We start from the raw sequence: 27549 nt of genomic DNA, 5'->3' as shown, positions 1-27549 counted from the left end.
TCCCCTGAAGGTAGATAGCTATTTCCATATTTCCCTGTATATCTTTAAAATTATCATAGATATAAAAAAATGGTTATAATAAACATTGAATGGTTTCTAATGCTCTACAAAACGAGGCAATTAAATTGATAAAAATTCTTTGTTTAACGGACACGCAACCTTGGTAATGCCACCTCGCTGCATTACCTGTGTCTACCCCCTAGCATTCGCCAGGTGGCGTAGCTATTCAGTTTCGAAGCACGGTTTTAACCTATACCGAATATTATTATAATATTTTCATAACCACCCAGCTAAACCGATTTTGAACTTTTATCTGTATTTATCTTTAAAAATAATCGTTCACATTTTGCAACTTTCACCAACAAACGATATTGTTATGTATGTTATCGCGTTAAATATTTACAATGTGATTAATTTGTTATTGAACAAAGGAAGAACATGTACAAGTTAAACATTCTATTATTCTTTTACTGTTTTGCAACTGCTGCTGTTTTTGCTGTGTGTATTGAATTTACTTCTTTAATGTTGTGTATTCATATTTTTTAGATTAATAACTTGTTAATATAATATATTTAACAGTTAAATCTAAATTTCAGATATCTGAAAATGAATTATTAAATTTCATACTGTATTATAATTACAATCCTTTTCTTTTTAGCAGAGCACACCTGATAATTTTTGTATAATTCTTGAACCAGTTCTAAGGACTTTTTCCTACAACTTGACAAGTCTTTCAAATCCTGAAAAAGATGTTATTTTACATTATGAATATTTGAATGAAACTATACGATTACAACTATGTACTTCATTAAAACAAAAATGCAATGGAAAGTATGGATACAGTATTTGTTTGACAAGAAATAATGAAGAGAAAGGGATAGGTTCTAATATTTTCTTATATCCTCTTTGAAATGTTAAAATTATTGTTATTTTTTATTCAGGTAATCTTATCTTAATATTACAGGGAAGATGCCTCCAAAAGTAGATATAGAAAATGGTAGAATAATGTTTGTATTTAGTGGAGATGATTGTACATCTGAAACTAAATATAATGTAAATATTGTTATGAAATGTGATTATGAAGCTGGAAACAATTCTTTCCCTGAGTTATTTTATCATGTAAGTACCGATAATTTTATAAATAACTTCTGTTTATAATTCATCATATTTTAAATGACATTTCATTATTGAAATTTTAGACATTGACCCAATGTAATTTATATATGGTATGGAAAACTGCTCTTGCTTGTGGACCTAGAATTACACAAAGCTGTACAGTAACAGATAATGGATTGCATTATGATTTATCTCCTTTAACAAGATATTCACAAAATTATGTTATTCATATGGGTAATAAAACATCTCCAAAAATTATATTAAATGTATGCCATTCTGTGATATTTGAGTACAATGCTCTATGTCAAATGCATTCGGGAGCTTGTTTACAAGATGCCTCAAAATCTAAGTATATATGTTTCTATTTTAAACTAGAATCTTTTTTTTAAATGACAGTTCTAAATTTATATTATATTAACAAACATTTATTTGTAGATACGTGAATTTGGGTGAGGTGCAACATTCACCATTTTTAGAGGATGGAAAATTAAAACTTGTATATCAGGAGGGAGATATGTGTAAAATGAACATTACAGAACCACATATTAAGACTACTATTTCTTTTATATGTGACTTTGAAGCTATGGTAAATTTTGCAAATCAAATCATACCCAGTATTCAACTTTCAAATCTTTTTTTTTAAATATTTGTTAGGAGACAATACCAGAATATGTTGGAGGGAATGAAGAATGTCATTACCAATTAATATGGAAAACTGCAGCAGCCTGCAGTGTAGAATCTTTGCGCAACCATAGTGCAATAACTGCTGGCAAATGTACAGTGAATAATCCTCTTACAAATTTTACGTAAGATTAGTTCAGATTATTCTAAACGTATGTGTTATATTGAGAAAATGTGTAGGGAATAATATATTTTAGGTACGATTTACGACCCCTGATGAATAATGACTCTTATATTAATGCACAGAACGGAATAAAGTATCAATTTGGAGTATGTAAATCACCTAAGAATTCAAGCTGTGTATCTGGAACAGGTTATTTAAAATATTTTTAATCGTACCATTTAATTTCTTTATTAATAATTTGTTTTTATTTGTTATGTGCAAAGTTGTGTTATAGTTATTTTTGGTTTTAAATGTAGGAGCTTGTCTCACTAAAAATAGTACATCTATGGGAAGAGCAAATACAAATCTTATGTGGGAAGAAGGTGGACCTTATCTAAATTACACAAATGGTGATCTTTGCGAAAATGGGCAACGTCGTTACACAGTTATTGCATTTTTATGTGGAGCAGAAGGATCTCCAAATGAACCACTTGTAATGGAACAAAATTCGTGTCAGTTAATTATACATTGGAACACTAATTTAGTTTGCGAAAAAAGGGTTAGAGAATTAATTGAATACAGTCTTTATTTTATGATGATTAACTTATTACTTTAACGTGTTACTTTAATGGTGAAATACATCAAAAAAAATGTTTTGATTTCATAGATAAAGTGTGCTACGGATGATGATGAGATAAATTTAAGTTCATTGATAAGGTCTACTAATAATTATGTCGTAAAAGTGAATAAAACTGAGTTTCATATAAATATATGTAGACCGTTGGTCCCGGTACCAGGTTTAACATGTGCACACGGCAGTGCAGGTTGCAAAGCTTCAATAAGTCCAACTAATGAGTATGTAAACGAAGTCGTAAGTAGAAGTTGTAATTACATGTTCATTTTTAAGATAAAAATAAAATAATTAATAACCATGCAATATTTATTAACAGAGTTTAGGATTCCCAAAAGAAAGTCCTATAATAAATAGTGATCATGAAACAGTGTTGCGATACATAGGTGGGTCACCTTGCCCGGAAAATTTAAACAAATTAATTTCTACGAATTTCACATTTCCATGCCGTTCTAACGATAAGGTAATATGTATACATAACTTTGACTGCAATTTCACGAGGAAATTTTATAATTATGTAATTATTTTACGGTTGATTCTTTAAGGGATCTCCAGAATTCAAAGGATACAAAGACTGTACTTATATGTTTGAGTGGAAAACAAGTATTACATGCGGAGCTGTAATGGGAAATTGGACTCCTCCTTGTATCATAAAAGATCAGTTACTTTCGCATGAATGTAATCTGTCTTTGTTACATAAAAATCAACCGGTATATTATGTAAGTTCAAGTTTTAATAATAACATATAGTTTTTACATTAATAAAACCTACATTATTTTCAATACACTTAGTAATATTTTAATAAAATTACAGGTAAAGAATAAACAAGGAAAAACATATAGTATATGTATATGCGGAGGAATAAAGCTCTGTAATAATTCTGCCATTTGTCAAGGAAACAATGGTTATGGATCACTAACAAATGTAATTTTTGATTATGGTAGGAATATTATAAAATTGCACTATTCTAATGGTGGCAAATGTAATGTAAATAGTAAGTAGTATATATATATGATATCGTCCTTCTAAAGAGTTTTTTATGTAGGTTATAAATTGTTTTCTTTTAAATTAGGTTCCTATACATCTGACGTGCGATTTATATGCAATGAATCTATAGGAATTGGCGAACCAAAATTACTATGGGTAAGCAAACGTCAGTTTTATTTTAATGGAATAATTAATTAAGCATATATTATGTATAAGATTTGAAGGTGGTATGTTTGCTGATATGGTTTCTCATTTTTTAGTTCTTTTCATATTTTTGTCATTAACCTCACGTTTATTGGATAACATTCTTCAAATTAATTTTATAGTTCGTTTTTAATTACAAAACGATTTAGAGGGGAAGACTTATATTTTTTATTTGTATTGTTCATAAATATAGGAATCGCAGTGCAACGCAGAATTCGAATGGCATACTAATGTTACTTGCACTTGTCAGTCAAACTCTCAGCAGCCTACTGCTTCTACAAATGTACATGAAATCGTGCAAGACTTTTCTGCTAGTCATAGTAAGTATAAGACTACCATTCAACCTTCTAAGAAGTCAGATTTTATCATTTTATAGAAACATTATCTTAGGTTCATAGACTAATCCACTGAAAGTTATTTTTTAGCAGATGTGTTACTTGTTTCAGCTGGTACAGTGGCAGGTATCGTGTTAAGCGTTATCGTCTTGGTAGCAGCATTTCTTTATTTTAGAGATCCTGATAAAAGAGCTTGTTTCCGTTCTTGTTTCAATCCCTTTTCCTCGAGAAGAGGCAGTGGCCGTGTTCAGTATTGTAGGGTATGTTTCTTAATCTTTTTATTTGTTAACAAAACTTCTGTTACAAAAATCTGTATATTTAAGTAGCAGTGGATATTGAATTAACTAAGTAATAATTTATGCATATTGTTTGTTTCAGGTCGATACAACGGAAGAAGCTCGTCTTCTGCTTGATGTTGACCCCACACAGTGTCAAACGGATAGTGATGACGATATGCTGAACGCGTAGTAAGTTTCAAATGAAGTAAGTAACATTTACAAAAGCAGAAAATGAGTTATGCTGTCGTGAAATATCTCTTCGTTTAGCTTGCTGCTATAGACTGACATTCATTTTGAAATTTGTTATAGTAGTTACGCTGCATAAAATGTTGGAATATTTATATGTATTATATGGTACTATGTGGTAAGATCGTTTAATATTTTTGTATCAAATGTTTCTTTTCCTGTGACTCAACAATATGTCTGAAACGGTAAAGAAACAGCATAATAAGAGGCTTTCTAGTAACTAAAGACCATATTATTACTTTAATTGTTTAGAAGAATTTTCAGAATGACAATTGAATAGTATGGTTAAAAAAAGGTGCATAATATATATTTTCTTTTTTAAATTCACTTATTTTCTGAATTAGCATTCTTACAAATTCGTAAGAAATAATTTCTCTTCTATTATACTTTTTTTTTAATTAATCCCGATATATTGTTACAGAATATATTATTTTTTATTTTTAAACTCATTCAAAAATTATAGTTAGTGAAGTCGTAGTAAATGTTCGAACGGATGATTTTCAGTATCAATTTTTTATTTATTTGTACCGTGATACTAATTAAGAGAACGTGATATAAAAAAAATTCAACAGCAAGACTGGTTAATTTGTCGTGAAATTATCCCTAATCTTGTTTAGAACCGTAGAAATGATTAGGTTTACTGCGCTGATGGACAATTATTAATAAATTTTATTTTACTTATTCAAGGAATGGAATTTGCAGTCAAATTCTAAATATTTTAATATCACAGTTTACAAATTGCTTAAGAATCATATTATCAAAGAAACTAATTTTTATGCAACTGATGAGTAACTTTATTTTTCAAGCTTGACGTTGTTAACTTTTCTTTGATAGTGTATGTAGATTATTAATTGCATTTTTTTTTTTATATGTATCAATGCAAATAGCAAAGAAGAGTATAGATTTTAATACATTTGGTAGACATTCCAGTATATTTTTATTTGTTAAATGAAAAATTTTATTTCATGTTTGCAGTTTCTTGTTATGTGATAATAAGTATTTAAATTGTTTCATCATTTTTGTTACAATTATTAAAGATTTCAAACACTGATTTAACGAAATATTGTATATTCTTATTATTTCTTAAGTACTTCATGTAAAACAGACCATTTTACATTTAAATTTTTTACAATTTATAATGTATGTAAAATGCAATATAAACAAAGCAATATAATATACGATAATAGAGAAACAGTACCAACCTAATTCTACAGAAACTTCAGTTATTTAATTTTTTTTATCATAGATGAAATTGTCCAAATTGCGATTCAAAATTTCTGTACTAGTCAAAATATCTTGTTATAGTTTGGGAGTAAATAGCTTTGTATCTGTTCTATTTATAAAATATTTCTTAATTACGGGTTGTGTGCTCGTTGTATCTTTGCAATTATGCATACATGTATTTATAAGGGGATACTTAATGTGTGTATAAAACAGATCAAGATTTTTAAATAATGATGTATCTGTAAATAACATTTGCACTGATAACTGTTATATTTTACCCCTTTCCTTATATAAAATAATTATCAATAGTATAATAATAAGATTCAGTACATTTATTTTTACTTCTATTATTTCTATATTTTATTTTGGTGCAATTTAATGAAACCTTATTAGTCTGAGTCAGGATTATTAATTTCATAAAGGAGTAGTCTCAACACAGACACAAAGGAATAAACAAATGCTAAATATAAAATTCACGTTTTATAAAGAGATTCTTTATTTATTGTTGCAGTCGTTATTTTTGGTGAATTCTATTATTTAATTATTTACGAATAATTTACGTTTCGTTTATAAGATTAGATAACAAAATAATTATCCAGGCTCATAAAATTGAGCAATAAACATGATTGTGTAGCAACATAATACATCTATGTACAATATAAATCCTGTAAGTTTATAGTATGCTTACATCGAAAATTAAAATTAAATAATGATATTGATTGAAGTACAGTATGAAAATATAGTTACGTTTCGTACTGTATATGTATGCTATAATTGAATTATTTAATATTATTTCAGATATTGTTCATCACACGATTCTATACAGTATCGAGTAAAATAAGTTTTCCTGGAGAAAATGATGATATACGAGAAGCAGGAATTTTTAAAATGTGAATTTTGACGATATTAGTATTAAAAGTGATTTGAAAGCAAAATGATATAATTTTTAATTATTAAATATTATGAAATTTAGTATATAACTGAAAAGTACGAATAACAAAGCGAATTTAAATTTTCCCGCGTTAACGTTTATACGCGAGTGGCGGTCCGCCACAGGCCTATATATATGGGGCCTTCTCCCCTTCATCATCATTCTTTCCCGGGCTATCTAAGGGGAAGGATGGCAGTAGGGAGCCCGGGAAAACTTTCGACAAGATCTGGGACATCATCATTTTCCGCGGAAAAACCTACCATATTTATTGCTGTACATATTTAAGGCGACACGAATTCTATTTCTATTGTTGATGGTTTCAACAATAATCGCATACATATCTAACTGCTATTTACGAACCATACAAAATTATAAAAATACTTATTTACAGGAAGCTAGCTTTCTTTTAAAACTAAATGTATTCAGTCCTTACGTGTAATTTGTCCTTACACTTAAACAATATTAGTATTAAATGACATGTTTAAAAGCTAATTAAATATACATATATGCTAGCTATCTGTATAAAATGAATGTAATATTGAATCCCAGACATTGCACTATACATATACATCATTTATACAGAATGTGGCAGGATATGCGGTACAATCTGACAGGGAATGATTCTATATAGGAAAATGAACTAAAAATTGAATCTTGTTTGTTAGAAAATTGAGTTTGAAAATCTGTTGGATACGTATGCATTTGATACGGTATAATCAGCGCGAAAAACATAACGCGATCATAAATATCATAAATATACGAATGAAAACGAAATGTAAATATTACGAGTGTCTATTAACAAGGCTTAAAACGAAAAAATGTCTTTTATTTTCGGTTGTACCACACATCCTGAAATTATTCATTCATATGAAGGAAGAGATTTTTTTCCAGTAAGTTCAATTTAAAAAAAAAAAACTCCATAAAACTATGGTCATACAGTGGTACACTGAATCTTGTTCATAAAATTATGTTTCGTTATGTCATCAGACGTGATTATGAGTTTAGCGTTACTATTCACCGGAGATATCTTTTCAGGATCCTTTTTATCTTCATTCTTCTCATTACAAATAAATACTTTAAGAGAGTCCGCGGGTGGTGTAGTGAGTGCTTCAGGAGTATTAATGGGATAAATGAGATCTTTCTTTTCACCGCTAATTTGAATACAAGGCTGATGTCTCTCAAATATTTTCCTCTTGATTGTATTTTTGGTCAATTCCGGTGGATGAGGTAAAGCGTATCTTAATTTATCCCAGAACCAAGGGTCACCCCATTTCACGTATGTATTCATATTCAAGTATGCCTTAAGTTCAGGATCCAAATTATCAGTGGGACCTATTTCACCGTACAGGACCAAAATCACTCTTGCTCTGCCTTCGCTCAGTGCTTGACAGTGCGCTGCTTTGAATTCCATTCGTCCCCAAACGCTTTCTATAAAATTGGACGACAAAACCACTATAGTTCTTCTGGAATCCTCAACGGATCTTGCGATTTGAGTAGGTATGTATTCTCCGGCTAGCCAGTCACGAAAGTGCAGGCACAGTTTGAATGGTCTGGGACCACTTTCCAGTGTCTGCACCAGCTCGTTTACAACAAAGTCTTCATCTTTGTGCGAATAACTGATGAACGCGTCGTACAGCTTATCCCTGTCCAGTTCATCCTCGGTTACCAGCCATAAGCACCATTCGTGAGCGTACAACCATACCTTGATTTCACGCTGGTACCTGTAGTACAGTGCTATCAAAGTACCGATGATCAATCCAACGATAGCTATGGAAAGACTTGCTCCCACAATCATCATAGTGTCAGTTGGACACAAATCTGTCACGGTCATCTTTAACATTGGAACATTGATATCTTGGCATACGATGGATGATAAATGAGGAATCATCACTCTGACTCTGGTTTGAATGAAGTTCAGAAAATCTTTCGCATCGCAGTCACATGTCCATGGGTTTCCATGCAATGTAAGTTTCTTTAGCATTGTGGAATTGCTCAGGAATTTCAAAACGTCTGATCCTAATCTGTTGAAATTGTTATTGTGCAATTCTAATACTTCAATGTTCGATGGCAATTCATCGACAGATAGATCCTTCAGATTATTGTTGGCTAGAAGTAACTTGGATGTTGACACATTGTTCAAACCAAGTTCAGTTAAAGATGGCATTTTAGTTAATTTATTTCCCATGAAATTCAATTCCAGTCTGTAATTAGGAATGGTCTTAATGTTTTCTGGTATGCTCGTCAAATTCTTGTAGGAACAGTCTATTAGAAATGCATTATCGCTTTGTCTTATCCAACAAGAGCACCCTTCTGGACATGGTTCAGGTTTTGGACAGATGAAGGATTCTGAGTGTAACTGGTCCACAGCTGTATCGTTTATGTAGTCTGGACCGTGACAGGTCAAGTTTCCTGGTATTATATGGATGTAATTTTGAACGTTCTTATGCATTTTTCCTTCTAGGTAACGAAGGAAGTCGTACAAAGCACAACCGCAAACTATGGGATTATTTTGGACATATATTATCACATCACGTGAACTTGTTTGATATTTTGCCAATTCTTCTGCGTCGCCTAGATAAATATCTTGTATTTTGTTGTGGGTCAGATCCACTTTGAGGTCGTTGGATATAAATTGTAAATCCGTGGCCTGAAATCATACAAAAGGTTACCAATAAAATAAATAAGATACAACAAGAGAGATAAAAAGTTTATCGGTAAAGTAATATATTTTTGTAGCAACTTACCAATATGTAAGGTATCTGATTATAGCTGAGATTCAATAGACGCAACTCTACACCGTTTATAGTCCAGTCGGCAAATATCTCGGAAATATTGTTATGGGCCAAATGTAATTCCTCAAGAGATTTGCAATCATAGAAATATGATTTCCTTCCATACTCGTCTACGAAAGAGGATGCCAATTTAAGTTGATTCTTCGAGAATCTCGCAATTCGTAGATTCGCCAAAGAAATAAAACTCCTATCTTCAATTGTTTCCAATTGATTTTGTTCCATATTTAAAATCCTCAGTGATTTTAAATTGTTAAACAGATTCCTGTAATTGGTACCATAAGAAGAATTGAAATTATAATATTTGATCAAAATCGAATAAAAATATTAGAATAAAAATAACACTTACGCGGATATGGAAGTAAGATGGTTCTTTTCCAAATTCAAATAGACCAAACTAGTTGTATATGAAAAAATCTCATCTGGCAAGGACATCAATTTATTAGTACCAAGATCTAGTTCCAACAAACGATTCAATCCTTCAAAGATGCGTTTAGGCAAAGTCTCCAGATAATTATTTTCCAGACTGATATTCTTCAGAGACGTAGAACCCCAAAACAAGTCTTCAGGCATGGCGATCAATCCGCTTCGTTTCAATTTCAGCACTTCAAGCTGGGTCAAATTTGCGAAGAACCTTCTCGGCAGTGTCATGTTCCTTTTGTTATTAGACAGATTGATATTCTTCAATTTAACATTGTTCCTTAGCAGATCCTCTGGCAAGGAGGTGAAGTTGTTATTGTACAAACTCAACACTTCCAGATTTTCCAATTTCGCGAAAACATTCTCCGGTAAGGTAGTCAACTCGTTCGAATTTAGATCCAGAGAGGTCAAAGAGACGAGTTTGTCAAACGTGTCTGGTTTAACTTCCTTGAACTTGTTCAACCATAAGTTCAATAATTTAAGATTCGTCAGAGGGTCGAATATACCTGGCTCGATTTGACTGATCATGTTGTTACCCAGTTCGAGCACTTCGAGTTCCGGTGTGTTATTGAAGATCCCTGGGGATAGATAGACGTTGTTTTCTCGCAAGTCGAGCCAAATTAGGTGAGGTACATCCACGAACACATCGCTGCTGAGATTCGTTAGGCCATTGCTGGAGAGGATCAATCGTTGCAATTTTGGGAAACCTGTCAGGTGTCTTCTGGTTAGATTGCCGCTCAAATTCCCGAACGATTGGAACAGTAGCTTGTCGACGTTCTCTGTGCCGAATCTGCTCGCGATTTCACCTAGGCTCGAGTTCGTTGGGAGACCGCACATCCGGATGTACACAGCCCTCATGTCGTCTTTGGGGAACAGGTTGAACAGACGAAAGTCGGTCCATTGTGGATAGTTTTGACACTGAATCTGTACAAATGAAATTTTATTTTTAGGATAATTATTTATTATCGATATCATTTATTTTTGATTCTGATGCTTAGGATAATCTAAGCTACCATAAATGTAAATTTTAGAATGTTTATCATGAATTTGTCAAAGTTGTTATGCGAACAATTGATGTTCTTTCTATTAATTATCACGGAACATTTTTCTACTTGAATTGTGAGAGCGTTTCGTAATGGAAAGTGAAAGTCTCGATTCTGAATACCGATGAAAATTCAGGAGCGAAGCGTACAACCACAGAAGAACTTGAATGATATTCTATTTGAACATTTTTAGAAGAAATACAAATGAATTTTCAGATTGAGGAGTGGAGTATAAAATAATAAAGCAAAGAACTAAAAACAAGTATATACTCTGTACAGAACATCTCCATTTACCGAAGAATGAACAAGAAAAACTTAATTATTTCGACTGAATAATTGAAATATTCCAAAACCATATTACTGTAATGTATTCCTCAGAGAACACCGTGGAAACGGTGATTAACATGAAGCTCACGAAAGCACGTGTTTTGTACGAAACTACAATGTACAGTTACATTCCATCGGTTAGTTTTACGTATCCTACCGTCGTGGATACTCTTTTAAAAGCATCAGTGAGTCACGGATGCTCACCTGAATATATTCGTGCGGTTGGACATTCACGATGAAGGCCGAGTCCTCGTCTGTCGGACAGTACAGTTGAACATCGCCTTCGTAACTATTGTGGCAATTACATCCCCATTCCGGTGAGCACTGAAGAATATCGAAAGCGTTGCACGTAGCGAGGATGACCGAGATGATGATCCAACATGACCCGATCATTTTGTTTGTGCCTCGTGTACGCTTGATATCTGCTGCAACAGAAAATTATATGTAATATGTTATTGACCAAGTTCTTCACGCTTTAATCAAAGTTATTTATTTGTGGAATTTATTCTACGTACAGTTTTAATGTATTATAAGGTTGAAAAAAAGACAGGAAACTATGGAAGAAGGTGATTCTACATTTTCGAAGATCTTTGCCACTGCATAGAAATGAGAAGGATAAAATAATAAATTGAAGCATTATATTGAAAAATTAATTTTGAATATTTTTAATCACTATTGATCAGCATCACAAATTTAATTATTATAACTATAAAAAAAATTGAAGGAAATTCTAAGATTACTTTATCTAAAATTAATATTACTTTAATTTTGTAAGTTGTTAATTGAACAATTTAATTTGCGTTATTGCTATTGCAACGTTATCACTGCAGTAATTAACGCGTTAATTACATTATAATGCGTGTACTTAATGTGAGTAATGTTAAATAATGAAAAGGAAAAAGAAGAGTGATCTGATCATTTCGTGATGAATTGACGAACTTGGTAGAGAAGTAAAATCGGAAATAGCGGTACGACGGATCAGATAATTGTGATAACTTCCTCGTGTGATGATAAGAACACCATGTTTCGCATCGCAAAGCATACTGACATTGATAAACTCTTTTCCTGTTTATACTATATCTTACGATGGAGCGTTTGAGAACGAATGTTTATATGAAATTTGATGAATTTCAATTTGAACTTTTAAAGAAAATTAATTTAAAACATTTTCGAAATTTTGAAATCAATCATTTCAATGACTGCTTACTCAGTGACAAATTAAGGGGAGGTCTAAGGGACTTAGGATTTCTTGACTTACTGGACTTATTTACAAGTCTTTCATTTACTGTGTCAAAGAATATTACATGAAAATCTTTTTATATAATTTTTTGTATCATTTTATTTACAATAAATTTCAATTTTTCCAAGGGGGTCTCTTCGAAGGTTTGATAGCCCCGGGCCCCAGAAATCTTCATCCTATTCATTTTATATAATTGCAAATGAAATTTTTCATTTATCTAACAATTAAATTTTCAATCTATCAGGTTTCATTACTATTTGAATTATTTATAACCAACAGTATATTAGATCATAGTATTACTATCATATTTGTCATTGGATCAGAGGACAAGATTAACGTCAAAAAATTTTACAATGAACGTCTGTCTCCGTAACCATGCTCCTGTGAACGAAGAGAAAGAAAAAACCGTCTTGGGCTTCGTTCAAGAAGAAAGAATGTCGACAGAACATGCCTGTCACGTTTCAGATCCATCGCGTAACGTAGATCCGGGCTAACGACCTGTATACAAGTTTTCTCTAAACGGGGCACGCCTCTTTCTACGTACTCATTACAAAATGCGTAATGCACATACTGGTCTTAATACACATGTACGTTGTACACTTCGCTGCAACGACGCAATGGTTACTTGATTCGCGTTAGATCTTTGAAGAACCGCGGTAAAACGCCAAAGGAAAGCCTAACATAGATCTTCCTGGTTTTATAGATAAAAAATTGTTAGAAAATAGGCAAATATTTTAGGATGTTTTCAAGTTTTCAATTTATATGCATTCTACTTAATTCACTCTTTTCTTTTCATATACTATGTCTGTTGCATATCTTTTATGTACATATTCCAGTGTATTATGAATGTATAAATGTCCGGAGTTTATTTATCATATTGGAAATAAAATTTGTGATTACTAGCACTATGAAATAACACTGAATAAGTTCTTAATTAGATTGCTGAAAAGCGAAAATTATTGATAGAAATCAAATAAGTAAAGGTGTCATTTCGTATCTGCATTTGCGTTTTGTATCTTTGCAATGACTCTATAAGATGATCCATAATTATTGTTTTTTACAAGTGAAATTATAATAAAAATATAAAACAACGATGTCCCAGACTGAATTACATTATGATTATCTGTGTACTGTTAATTAGACCACGTTCGACCACATAGGAATAGGTCAGTACATTTCAAAGTATTAGATAAAATTCTACATGCTTTTGAACGTCACGGTTATGAAACATAAGTGTTTCGATTTTTTTAATGACCCAGTTTTGCAAGTGTCAACTATCCTGATAAACATTCTTTAAAAGTCTTGTTGTATACGATATTTTTTGTTCATAGTTAAGGACAAGAAGATGGTCAATGATTGGTTTCGTGATTTTCCTCTGTGATTAAGGCGAACTATATTGATACCGATGTTTCATAATATTGAAGATAGTAGTGCAAGTTCGCGTAAGTAACAAATCTGGATTGTTTCAACAATTGCATGTTGTTGTTATAAAAAATAAGATTGGAGATTATGTGTCTGGAGTTGGGAATTTAGAAAATTAAAAATGTAGGCAATTGGAAAATTAGGTAATTAGGAAACTGCCAAATTGGGAAATTCGAAAATTAGGAAATTGATAAACTAGAAAATTGGCAAAACGAAAAATTAGGAAATTAACGACTTCGAATATCAGACAATTAAGAAACTACCAAATTAGAAAATTTGTGAAATTAAAATATTAGGTAGCGGAAAGTTAAAAATTAGGAAAACAAATAACTAGGAAATTACAGAAACTTAAATCTTTTAACACGTTCTTTAATTACGGGAAAATTAAAACAAAGGCTACGTATTGTACTTTGCCTAATTATAATAACATTCCGTATTCCAATAAATATCATGGATTATGATTATGCGTCGCGTATCGTGTTAAACAAACATTATTTCTTTCAAATTCACGTTATTCATTTGATTATTTTTCATATACAAACCATGATTCGCAATATGTTCTAATCAGGTAAGATGTACGTAACCGTGACCTCTCAATCAAAAGAACTGTAATCTTCTCTTTGATGTACATATTAACATCTTATATAATGCGATTAGATAGAGTAAGCGCACAGTGTTTAACTCTAGTGTACATCATTCACAACGAGCGAGCAATGTTTGTAATTGCAAAACAGAATTATCTTTGGTAAAGATACCTAGATGGGTTCTATTACAGTTCGTTCAAAACTACCGAATCATTATAGTGCTTGATAAAATGATTTTCCACCTTTGTTTCTATTAATTATATATTATCATTTGCTCACAAAGAAAATAGATATAATTTTATTATATAATTTAGTAGTCATGGCTGCATTAAAAATATCATTCCTTGATCAAAAATTTGTATTAAAGCTATAAATTATTTGAAATAAATCTTCAATAAGTCTTCTTACAATATATGTAGTCTATTGATAGAGGTTTAATAGAAACTTTTTAATTTCCATTAATATATTCTGTATCTAGCATTAACAAAAGACGAAAATTCAATATCTACAAAAGTTGTTTATCGTAAAACATTTTTAACTTCCTTGAAATTTAAAAAAACGAATGCTTATCAGGCTTAGGAGTTTAATACACCGATTTAATCCAAATTCCATCCAAATCCAGCAAAAATCCATGAATTAATGTCGTAAATTGATATCATGCAAGTAGAATAATATACATTGGTATTATTTTAAACTCAGGATGTAATAAATAAGGTTGAGTTATATTGAAATTTTGTGTTCAAGTGAACATGCTATCAAACAAAAGATTTCCACGAAATTACATATTTTGATAATAAAATACGCAGAAGTTGGCAAGAGTAAATAATACCTGTGGAGAAACAGTCAGTATCTTTTGAGTTTTTCATTGTACTTACATATGATTCACACTAGAGGTGAACAACTCTGAACTAATAAGACTAATCTTGTAATTTTATTTAAATAACCCAGAAAATTCAAACGTATTTATATAATCTTCTAAATATTGCATAGGCACTTGGATGATAAATTAATTCGTCTTTTCTGTTTGTCAATAGATTAAATTAATCTTAAATCGTAAAATTTGGCTTCGTTTATATTGGGTCTTATCGTCTATATTTATAAAGTCTGTCTGCGTTGATATGAACCGTCCATTGCATTAAAAACGATTTTCTGGACAAATTATTGAATAAAGATACCATTGATTATATCAATTAATGATTTATAGATAATTTTACAGTTTTCTTTTTTCTTCTTTTCTTTCAATAAAAAAAAAAATAAAGAATTGGATTTCTAAGTTTATTGTAGTAAGCTTATTGTATTTATTTGTTTATTGTTAAGTGAAAATTTAATGTTACATCGACTATCAGGTCATTAGTGTGAAGATGATCTTACAGGAGTGAGTGATTTGACCTATAAAAAAAAATAGTAGTGCTACTCTTTACTATCATAGTTTATGAAAATGATACATTTCTATTTCTCTTCCACCTTTTAAATGAGAGTTTGGAAGCTTGACAAATTTTCCGCTCCTACAGTCCCGTTGGTGATAATATAATGAGAGTCTACTGCGTTTTATTTTCTATAAATCTATTAGAGTAATCTTATTTTCAATTTTTTTCATTTTTATAATAATGTCGATATACTTATGTACCCACCTCTGGTTTTATACATAATGTAGGTAGATATAGTTATAATTTCAAAATCTGTATATCCTTTGAAAGTTATTTTAGAATATAACGTAATAAGAGGCTGAAGAGAATCAAAGTAAATGAATCAATATCCAGATGGAGCATGAATAATCAAAATCGTGGTCTGCGGTTCTCCAAAATAAAATAGAAATTTCTGACCAAAGTTTCCTTAATGTCAAGTCAATTATGCAAAGTTTGAGCTAAATCAGTGTCGCAAAGGTCGTGTATTCTCCTCGCCAATAAAGTCTCTAGACTTTCATCGATAATGTACATATGGGGAGATACAATACCGATTTAGCAAGACCAAGGTCGTTCGCCATTCTCTTTGTTTTTGCACTCTGCTTCGCGAAACCTGTTCGCTTACGTATGTGCAAAACAAAACAAAAAGATCAGGATTTTACTAACAAGTTCCTTGCCATGACGCGTTTGAGTGTCATTTCCAAGATGTGTACCAAGAAATGGTACCTACACGGTAGAGAGTTAAATAAATATGCAAATCATTCATTATTTTAGATATTTATTTATTTATCAACGGAATAAATATTCAAAGTGTAAAAGGAATGAATGGTGCTTGGTGGATACGACTGTAATCAAAAGAATGATTTATTTCTAAATGCGACAATAATTAAAAAAATTGTTGCTCTGGTTTTAAATTGACCATGAAGTATAATTTATCAAAGCGTGTAACAGCGAATTTAATGCGTGATGTATTGCATACTTGACGTTGCACCTCAATTAATTATCTCGTAAGCTCATAAGGATTAATTTTCAAAAATTCTAAGAAGAGCAATTATTTATTTCGCTCGATAAGGAGAAGCAAACAAGACTTTAAGAGCAGATGGTTTTATTCAGCAAAAATAATACATTTTTACAAATTGTTAGCAGCTCTAATTTTTTTTTTTTTTTTACTTTTAACGTATGATTTGTATATTTTGAAAGATTTCGATTTAGACTTTATTATCTCGATTAATTAATAACAAAAAATTTATAAAATAACTTACAATTGATAAGGGTTCGGACTGAAGGATTTATCGATTTCCGGTTGATTAAGTATTAATATCTATACATATATTATAAATCAGTAACATTTCAGATGACTTGTTATCATTTTGATCAGCAAAAATTTGCGCAGTTCGATTTATTTTTCTTTATATAAAACACTACTTAACACGTGGGCCAGTAGTGACCCGTATGTAATATTATTATCTGATAATAATCTTAAACGTCTAAGAACTTTTTCTCATTATATAATAATCAAGGCTATTTATTCTGGTCCCAAATAAACAAAATGCTCCTTTATCAAATCTGAGAGTAACATACGATCCAAATTTTATCTACTTATTCTACCTGAATTCGATAATCCACTTTAAAGAGATAATATGCTATTTCAAATGAATCTTTCGATTGATTACAAGTTGTACAGATTTAAAAAACGTACGATTTTACATACAGATTTTAAACTTCTTCTAAGAGGTTGATATCAGTGAAATTCCGGTTATTGATAATGGTGCAATAATTTTATAAGAACTAAAATTCAATTAACGCTTCTGCACGTAAAGATGGACTTTATTATTATTTTTCTTCCATGATAAACAATTATTTACCTGTTTAAAATTCCTAATTGCAGGTATATAAATATGTATCAATTCTTTAAAAATGTTAAGGTATGTGAAGAACGTGAAACGCGAATTCTCATTAATTATTAATATGAATATTAAATTTTTCCTTCCTAGAATTAAATGTTTCCCCAAACTATACTATAAAAAATTTCTACCTTTCACAAAGATAGGTGCTTATCATATAGTATAATTTCCATATTCCATGAATCATAATAATTTATGTTATTTAAATTAAAACTTATACCAAATTAATAAGAAATAATAATAATTATTATAGCGTTTCTGGCATATATTTACTATATTTCTTTGTCTTATTATGTATGAAATATTATTTAAGCGCATTTACATTATAATTTCTTTTACAAATCATACTAAAATTATAATGAAATATTTATAAATATGTACACGATGGAACACAAGACAAATATTTTGGTAAAAAATGTATCTCTGATAAATGAGTAAGTTCCGGATATAAACATTTTAATTATGCGAATAATTCTTCACAGATAATCTGCACACGAATAAATCTGCTTTTAAGGAAACTATAAAAATGACGAATCAAAAAAGAACATGTGTGTTGAATGTTGCAAATGTTTTTTTAAAGCTAAGCGTTTCCCTGTATATGATATTTTGTGGGATGTTTTAAACGTCGATATAACAGGATTGTAAAAATTTCCTTTGCAAATTGCACCTACTCAATTTATACTTTTTTATACCGACATGTTGCGAATGTAATTATACCTTGCATCGAGAATTCAACATCCTCGAAGAAGTTACGGATGATAAGTTCGCTTTGTAGAATTATCAACTTGTAGAGGAAAAACACCGAGGAATTAAGTTCTCTAACTTAGATGAATGGTGAAATGTTGCAATTTTATGGAAAACAAGCAGAGATACATCTGCAAGAATTATATTCCTACGTGTATCTGATCTTAATTACCATAATTACGATCTACATATTAGTCTAATGATATGTATACACGTGTTATTATACAGTGCATAAGTATTATATTACTGTATATTAATATTATAATAATTATCACACTAATCACCATGAATAATTGAGGAAGATATAATAAACAAAATAATTAAATAATGAATAACATTTTATTATTTTTAAAATTATATTTTTAATTTTAAAATAACAAAAAATTAAAAGTCATAAGATAAATAATTATTAAATATAAGAATAATACAAATTTTATTAAAGGTACATAATAGTTATTGTATGGTTATAGCCTGAATATTTTAACTAGTAATATTTATACGCTTCTTTTTGATACCTAGTAAAAATTACAATGATACGACAATAATAGATCGTATCAGACATCGCGCATCAGCCGCGCATAATCTTCCTTCACTATAAAATTGAAAAACTGAACTTCAAATCACACGTGGCTGATCTATCGATACCTAAGTTGGTCGTTACATCATCGATAGGTAGTTAGATACCGGGAAATTCAGACACGAATTTTAATCGACAAATTAATGTATGGAAGAAACTATTCCTACAAGTATTGTAGGCTATAAGTTTAACCATTTCCAGGAAAACACATCACGGGAATCATAAACAGCGCGTCGTTTACAGTGAAATAAAAAAATGAGTTGTTTCATACCGAACAATAATGCAATCTTTAAAATGACAAATAATAATATTTATTTTGACAACAAATTTTCATTTATCCTATTAATTAAAATATGTATGTATAAAAGTAATACTTTTCTGTACAATTATATGCATTCCATTGCAATGTACATATAATATAATAATCAATAGTTTGAAATTGAATATTTAACTTACCAGATTCAGCGTAGATGATTAGCACACGTCGCGACCATCCGTTGTCGTTGTTTGTTTTGTTTCTTCCTCGTCGAACAATACTCGTTCAATTAAACGAACACACTGTGCACAGTTTCACAGACGCGTTCTTTCTTGTCACGAGAATCGTTCGATCGTGAGACACAACACTTTAGAGAAGCAGAAAAGGAATTTTAAATGTAAAAAGTCCAATTAAAATTTATTTAAAAACCATCCACGTAAGCGGTTCGACGCAAACTGACGGTTCCCTGCGAGCTCTCGATGGCTCGAACTCGGAATCACGGAACTGACCACGTGATCACCGAGTGGACCAATGGTGGGGGCTGGATAAGCGCGCATGCGCGACGCGGTAGGGGAAAGCCCTTTTTGAAATTTGCGTGAGCAACGAAATTTCTAATTGGTAATTTGTTATTAATCCAGGAATCTGACGTTATGGTTCAATATTATTATGATTCGGTACTGATTCGGTTATCAACAAATACTGTATAAGTTGTAAGATAACCAAAATATTGTTCTTTATAGTTTGATTATTGTATAGAATTAATTATTTTACAGAATTTATTGTTGATTTAATTAATTATTAGTAAAGGATAAAAGTAAGAATAATTCAAGTATATCAATGAACAAAAATATCGTTTTTCTTGGTGATAAGAAGACAGAAGATAGTTTTATTGAAGTGAATAGTTTTTAATTTGATGAAAATCTTTGAAGATAGCATAATAATTTTTGAAATCTTGACATCATTTAAACTCCTTTATGCAATCGATATACTTCTCTTTGAGTAAATAGAACCTTCATTTAACATAATTATAATTTAACGCTGATGTACCAAGTAGTACGCTGAATTCTACTTGCATCGTTTTAGTGATATCGCAATGCGCGTCAATTGTGAGTTCATACATTCAGAATCATATCGGTTTCATACTTTGTTTGTTTATACGCCTCACTGAGTAATCGTCAGGAACTAATGATACATTGCGAAATATGGAAAATTTTTCAGAGGCACATAAAAAATGTGGAATTACCGACAAAATATTTGAATCTTAGAAATTCAGTACAACGAAAAAACTAATTGCAATAACATGTTTTTGTTGCTAAGATACTTCCATCATAAACGAGTTTATATATATACTGATGATGATATAATCAATATAAACACGAGTGACCCATTCAAAAGAAACATATCAGTCACAATAGAATGAAATTTAATTAAAGATTAAATTGTTTTCATGTACGTAAATAAAAATGGTAAATTTTGTGACACCCTATATATGCAAGGGCTACGTGTATGGTTTCCCAGATGTAAATACATGTAACAAGATATAACGTCACGAAGAAGCATTGCAGACAGAACTACTTTTTCCAGACAACCAGACTACTGGTACTTTCCCTTCTCTAAATATTTATCTAGATCAACTTTTGCTTCTTAACAAGAGAGGAAACCCTTGAAAATATCATCAATAATAATTATTACAGGAGCCAAGCTATTGAAACTATTGAAATAAAACAAGTCATAATTATATTATCAAACACAGAGATAAGGAATTTGAAACCTTTTTACTGTTTTCAACATTTTGCACTCGTAATATTTATTCCCTTCAATTGCGAATATTTCGACAACTCTTAAACGCAATTCACACAATAATTGAGAGATTTATGAATGATAAAAATAAATCTGATGATAGTGCGGTATCTATCTCATTGATATTTTTAAAATTAATGAAATATCGGTCGAACCATTTTATCGAAATATCTATTACCTGTAAAACTGATAGATAGTATATCATGGGTCATAAAGTATTCAAATTTTATAATTTATTTTAATTATAGAAATTAAAATATAATTTTATGGATATTCATTATTTGGTATTTTTTTGAAGATTTTCATATAATTCTTCTTATTGTTATCCAAATGGCTTTGTTCTCTTTCAGACGTTCCAATGCTTACAAATTTTCAAAGAATTCAAGGAAAATTTCTCTCTCATTTCCCTTCCGGTAACTAAGGATTCTACGGCACGTATTCGAGTACCCAGATGTCTTGGGTCGTTTCTGTTCTTGAAAAGTTCTGGTCGCCACATGGCCTACAATAATATACTTCCGTACAGTTAGGTTTTTTCCACGGGACCTCTTTGCCGTGAAAAGCATACTCTATTTAGAATGTCGTGCCCCTTGAAAAATCTTGTAAGATGATTTCAGAAGGGTAAGCAGATGTCTAGCTAGGTGCTGTATTACTATTTCCGTTTCCGTTTCTTTCACTATCGCTACTGCCACGTGCCGAGTTTCAAGAATATAAACGTTCTTTTACATATCAATAGAGAAATGGCTTTTGTTGCTATTTCTATATTAATTTGTGATCGGTACAAGATCTTTCTTGCAAGAAATCTTATTCTCATTCATACACAATTATTATAGTAAAATTTATAAAATTATTCACTTTAAGCTTATTAGATTTTCATGTATCATTTACTATTTTATTATACGTTTATAACAATATTCTGTTGTTTTATTCATTAAAATTTGCTTTATTAATCATTAATCTTTAATTAATCATTAATTTTTGCATTAAGTATACTGAAGAATAACAATAATTTGATAATAATTTTCAATATTTATCTTTGAAGTTTTTAGTAATATTTAACAATTTTGCAGTTATAATAATAGTTATCATTTAGTAGATATTACATTGATTAATCAGTGATTAATTTGAGCAAGCATCTTGAATCTTCGGATGTCATTGAAGTGGCATGTGGTTAAACAGGTTCTACGTTTACCTTTACCCATGGAATTTCCAAAGCTCTATAGAATTGTCTTATAATTAGTTCCTACGTACCTGGAAATTTCTCCTATGGGAAAATGTCGAAACTTTCCCCTCGAGTATGTGATTAACCCTCAGGTAGATGATTTACCCCCTAAACTGGGAAATACATTCCGTGGGGAACACCTAAACATATATGTTATAATGAATTGCTTCAAATTTTATGAACGCTAATCATGAAAGGACATTTCGATATATTCAACTTTATACAAAATTCTGAATGTTGAATTTTAAAGTATTGTGAATATTATTAGAAGAAAAATAATTCCAAGTTTAGAAAGGATATTTATGGTATCTAAAACATGTGTAGTGTTTTTAATGATACATACGATTGATAAATGTATATGGTACATGAAAGAGGGCGGTGTAGAGATTATATGGTGGAAATAGCTTTCATATACGGGGTGTTCAATATTAATATACCAATTTAAATTTTCTATTAAGCAAGATACTGAAGTCTTGTAGAAAAAAGATATCAAAGAGTCATCGAATCACTTATTTATATTTTAAATAAATTGTGTAATATAAAAATAAAATATTCTTTGATAAATTATAATTCAAATTTTTATGTTATGAATAGGTGCTGTTTTTCAAACCTGAAGTGGTTCTAATAAAATGACTCTTCAAATTTCGAATTAACATCTCTCGAATTTTTATCCTAGTGATTATGTAACAAAAAGAAATCATTCGAGGTTCATCAATCAATAACTTAGAACGATACCAAGGTATATACAAATTGAAAACTTAATCTAGGTTATCAACATAAAAATACTTGTTTACGTTAAAAATAATTCCTAGGATATTATTACGGCTATCTAATCATATTTAGAGCGATAAATTTGAAATTTTTAATTCTAACATCTATTGTTATTTTGAAATAAATGTAACAAAAATTTCTTATTATTCATATCTATCATTACTATAATACTCTAATTATCTGTTTGTAACTAATGTTTCGTTATAATGATTTAATGGCAACCTTTTGAGGGTTCTTAAATGCTATTAATGCAACCTTTCATACGCTTCTAATGTAGTTGGCAAGGAATAATTATCTTCTCGTTACGTACTGTTACGAATGCTCTATTACATGTACAAAAGCTTTATGACTTTTGGAAAACCCTGATCAGATAAGTAGCACCAATTTCTGACAACGGTATCAGGGTAATAGTTAAGACCTACACTTATTCGTATATAATAATAATATATTGTTTGTGTAATCTTTAGTAACTGTCTTAAAAAAAAAGTCATGTTCGTATTTTTGAACTTGAATTACAAAAGAAAATTAATAAATAAACATAATGAATACGTATGAATAAAAGTTTGCTGTGTTTAAGCACTTCCATCGCTTACAATTTCTAGTCGTAAAAATAAAAAAGGAATATTTCTAATCATTGATATTTAAGACGTACTCGAGTACGATTCCATGATATGGATTGTTATAAACTATGGGGAATGTAATCATTCACAACTTACAATCTATTTCTATGAGATTGAATATGCAAAAATATTTGCAGAACAATTGACAGTGATTTTAGAAGTAATTAAATTATACTTGAAATAAATCAGAAATATTTAAAAAATAAATAAGAAATATTTAAAAAGAAAATAAATAGGTTTCAAAGAAACATCTAATTGATCCAGGGATTAGGGATAAAATCTACTGGTATGGAATGAATAAAAGCATCAGAAGTCCACAGAATAATGTGTACATTAATTTATGTAATATTCCACACTTTCCGTAATACACGCCAAGACATGATTGAAACAAAAACCTCGCCCTTTCGCGGATATACAATAACGTTTGTTGCGCACGTCGAAACTATCCACAATTAGGGTAAAACGTAAATTATTCGCGTAAACTCGGCAACAATTCGTTCGCACGATTTTGTACCACTTCTTTTTACGCGTGATACATCGATATTAATTAACAACGAATTTGTTCTTCGCACAGTACATCGTTCTACGGTACGAGAAACGAAAGATCGTCCCTAAAACGTGTCACATCTGATCCCATGTATACTTTTACCATCCTCTCTCGCTCTTAATTGATAGAAAATAATACGGAGACGCGTTCGCAGGAAGTCCGTCTACAAATACAATAAATAAATAAATAAATAAATATGAAACCTAGGAGAAGGTGTTCGTCGAGTTCGCTGATAAGGAAAAATTAATTCTATTCACGTCGAATATGTATCTCTATTCTTATTTATACAGGCTGTTTCACAAATTGTGATATTTTTAGATTTCTTTATATTTAATATTGTTTCTGAATTATTATTTTCAATGGTAGCTGATTTTACTAATTTTCTTATTATACTGTTTGATAGATTCTTGGTATCTTCAGAATTTATTTATATCGTGCAGCTGGCAGTTTAACTCATCAATCAATGATTCATTAATTTTTATCTGCTAGATAAAGAAATTCACGTAAATGCGATAACCGAAATATGTTATGACTGATTATTCATGAATCCTTTTACTTAATACATAAGATATCTTCCTTAATTAACAGATTAAACTATGAAAATGATAAAAACCAAATTTCTTCTTTCGATACGTAGAAATTAATCCTTATCAATGTTTTAAAATCTGCTCCACATGTCACGAAATATCCTGTATAATTCGAATTCATTCTTACGATAGACATGCTAAAGATATATTTCCATTTAATCAAATTGAAAAACGAACTCGCGATTTCAATCTGCCGCCGATGCATCGTCCACGCTCTGAAACCGGATGTCGAGCACGAACGACTGAGCCCATGCATCATTGGCAGGTTGTGACCTTCTTTAACGAGAGAGACCGATCAACCATCCGGAAATGACAGTCTCTCGATAAGAAATGAACCTTGGCATCAGGGAGAGACACCCTCGAAAAATAAATCTAGCAATTATTTAAAAAGTGGATGCAGGTGTAGCGTAGTGTTTCTACAAGCGTCTCTGTTGCAAAGCGAACGAAAGGAGGCGATGCGCGCGCATTCTTCGACTTCCTCTGGGAACGCGCTTCCGTGTTAGAGTTCCCGCGTGAAAGGCATCATCAATGTTCCTCGATGATCGAAACGCAACGCGACGCGACACGTTTTTCCCGTGAATCAAATTCGTGTTGCCTTCAGGGAGGACATGATTATTTCTGCTCAATGTCCGGCATGCAACGAAACCAGCGGCTCGTTCTCTGTCGCCACGAATAAATTCTTTCCATCATATCTGTGTGTGTTTTCTTTTTGGTTTTACGCCTACATTTACAGTATTATGTACAACTGTTTGGCACCGAAATTGTCTCTTAACCGAACGATGCCAACGAAGGGTCCAATATGAACACGATCCACGATCCCATGTAGCCGATCCTCCTCTCTTCGATTCTATCACCCATTAAAAAAAAAAAAAAAAAGAAAATATCCAAATCGGCCCACGAGTGGTGTCCAAACAGCGTGAAAGTGTTAGCACGTTAGAAGTTCCTTTGGCATTGTTTAGAAATGTACATGCGTCCATCTATCTCTCGACCACGTTACAGTGGAATGTGTTGCCGACCGTTTGGCTCAGGCAAATAATTGTGTTTCCTTCGTGGAAGAAGAAGAACTTCGATAGAACCGAGCGGAGAACGTTTGCCAAGTCGTCCCTAACATTTCCTCTTCATCCATCTGGATCCAGACGAATTGGCAAATATTTGTTACGTTTATTCGTTCTCTGATCTTCATCGTTTCTTTCTTCCTTTTTTTTTGTATGTTTTTTATTTCTTCTAGTTCGTTTTATTTTCACGTATCCTATGAAATGACTGACTGCCACTGGTATTTGTTTTCTCTTATAAATTCCAGACTGCCCAGCAGTCAGACGCACAACAGTTATCACAACTTAAGATCGTAATACTAATACATTACTCTTCTTTGTTTTATTTGTAAATATATTAATATTCAATCATAAATATTTTATATATTTATATATATGTATATATATAAATATATATATTAATAACAATTTTATGTACTCGATACTCTTGATAACGGGGGCATTCGTACCGTGATATCTCACCGGTGAATCGGTACAATACCGATACGAAAAAAGTCATGTACAGTTACGGTCCACCATCGTCGCTTGTCCGGGACTAAATAATCAACTATACCAACGTAAACGCGCAGGTATGTCAAGCGAATAAACAGGAGAAAAATTTTCATTCAATACTGCTTTCCTTGGTAAAACGTTATCTCGTAGTTGCTATCATTTGCTCGTTCACATTCACGCACTCACACACGCGTACACACTCGTTCGTTCGTTCGTTCGTTCTCTTTTTATCGTCACCTTTCTTTTTCTCTTTATCTTTTACTAAAAAAATATCGATCGAAGCTACGTACAATGCTATATAATGATCATTAACATTTAAAAATGAGATCTAGTTTTCCTAGCAACTCGGAAGGGGACATTAAAGATTAATTGAGTTCATAATGAAGTGTCCTTAGACGAGCGTTTGTTTTCTTCTTCTTCTTCTTCTTCTTCTACTTCTCTTTCATCTTCTTCGGTAGGTATCGTTTGTTCATCCTGGCTTTTCCTGGAGGAGTTTCCCTTGCGTTTTTCGTGTGATCAGACCGGGTGTAATTGTATTTTTTATTTTCTTTTTATTTTATTGTATTTCTGTTTTGTGCATTGAGTTTCATGTTCGTACAACGTGCGACCGTGGTCAGACAGACGAATTTCGAGGCCGATTTCGTGTTGTACTAGAGCTGTGTCGCTTTCGCGTGTTAATTGTACGTGACGGTATGATTCGTGACGCGACATCCTCGTTCCGTTTGCACGGGGGAGAACGATCGGTCACTCAGAAGACTTCAGGTTCCGGGTAATTCGAGGGAGCGGCCTGAAGTGCCAGCTGCATGCTGGACTCTGTGTTACGCCGTTTAATTTTACCCTTGGTCTTCTTCAGCATCGTGGCCTAGGAAGGGAGAGGATTACAGGGGCCGCCACAGAGGAGCGCAATTCAGAGATAAGTGGCAAATGCCAGCCAGACCGTGAAAGAAAAAAACACACCGACGTTACAACAGCCAGAACACTCAGAGACCAACAGAGAGGAGGATGCTCGTGGAACG

General features: G+C 31.4%; 3 protein-coding genes across 10 annotated transcripts in view; 1 reads left to right on the top strand and 2 right to left on the bottom strand.

Annotated features, from left to right (window-relative positions):
• The first annotated feature begins 202 nt into the window (after positions 1-202).
• Positions 203-6069, top strand: LOC114881182 (cation-independent mannose-6-phosphate receptor). 2 transcript variants are annotated; one of them, XM_029197883.2, is made up of 16 exons: positions 203-498; positions 659-881; positions 965-1119; positions 1200-1465; positions 1552-1702; positions 1771-1922; positions 1995-2110; positions 2218-2459; positions 2568-2771; positions 2851-2994; positions 3077-3250; positions 3345-3525; positions 3604-3674; positions 3916-4042; positions 4169-4317; positions 4436-6069. In XM_029197883.2, exons 1-16 carry the CDS (start codon positions 439-441, stop codon positions 4523-4525), a joined length of 2505 nt encoding a protein of 834 aa, XP_029053716.1. In that variant the 5' UTR covers positions 203-438; the 3' UTR covers positions 4526-6069. The 2 variants fall into 2 exon arrangements, with proteins under 2 accessions (XP_029053716.1, XP_029053719.1); XM_029197886.2 differs by having other exon boundaries at positions 204-498; positions 662-881.
• A 682-nt stretch (positions 6070-6751) lies between these two features.
• Positions 6752-19908, bottom strand: LOC114881181 (protein toll). 2 transcript variants are annotated; one of them, XM_046285016.1, is made up of 5 exons: positions 19646-19908; positions 11520-11740; positions 9875-10869; positions 9481-9790; positions 6752-9383 (listed from the first exon to the last, which is right to left on the bottom strand). In XM_046285016.1, the coding sequence occupies exons 2-5, from the start codon at positions 11706-11708 to the stop codon at positions 7668-7670; spliced, it is 3210 nt and encodes a 1069-aa protein (XP_046140972.1). In that variant the 5' UTR covers positions 11709-11740; positions 19646-19908; the 3' UTR covers positions 6752-7667. The 2 variants fall into 2 exon arrangements, with proteins under 2 accessions (XP_046140972.1, XP_046140973.1); XM_046285017.1 differs by having other exon boundaries at positions 11520-11737.
• A 4269-nt stretch (positions 19909-24177) lies between these two features.
• The window catches only part of LOC114880195 (diacylglycerol kinase theta), a 31879-nt gene continuing 28507 nt past the window's right edge, over positions 24178-27549 (bottom strand). For all 6 annotated transcript variants that reach the window (XM_029195929.2, XM_029195931.2, XM_029195936.2 and 3 more), the window contains one exon: positions 24178-27395. In XM_029195929.2, coding sequence (XP_029051762.1) covers positions 27282-27395 — 114 coding nt within the window. In that variant the 3' untranslated portion in view covers positions 24178-27281. The remainder of the gene's footprint in view (positions 27396-27549) is intronic.

This window comes from Osmia bicornis, chromosome 3 (genome assembly GCF_907164935.1).
Source record: "Osmia bicornis bicornis chromosome 3, iOsmBic2.1, whole genome shotgun sequence".
Classification (NCBI taxonomy): domain Eukaryota; kingdom Metazoa; phylum Arthropoda; class Insecta; order Hymenoptera; family Megachilidae; genus Osmia; species Osmia bicornis.
Note: the sequence above shows the minus strand (reverse complement) of the source record. Positions and strands in the feature narration are given on the sequence as shown.

What these genes read in the sequence shown, in the direction of transcription:
- LOC114881181 (XM_046285016.1), bottom strand. Translation starts at nt 11,708, where the DNA reads ATGATCGGGTCATGTTGGATCATCATCTCGGTCATCCTCGCTACGTGC. An exon ending in AACCGCACGAATATATTCAG is followed by an intron (nt 10,870 to 11,519) that starts GTGAGCATCCGT and finishes TCATTTGTACAG; the next exon opens with ATTCAGTGTCAAAACTATCC. An exon ending in CATCTTACTTCCATATCCGC is followed by an intron (nt 9,791 to 9,874) that starts GTAAGTGTTATT and finishes TACCAATTACAG; the next exon opens with GAATCTGTTTAACAATTTAA.
- LOC114881182 (XM_029197883.2), top strand. Translation starts at nt 439, where the DNA reads ATGTACAAGTTAAACATTCTATTATTCTTTTACTGTTTTGCAACTGCT. An exon ending in TAATGAAGAGAAAGGGATAG is followed by an intron (nt 882 to 964) that starts GTTCTAATATTT and finishes TTAATATTACAG; the next exon opens with GGAAGATGCCTCCAAAAGTA. An exon ending in TCCCTGAGTTATTTTATCAT is followed by an intron (nt 1,120 to 1,199) that starts GTAAGTACCGAT and finishes TTGAAATTTTAG; the next exon opens with ACATTGACCCAATGTAATTT.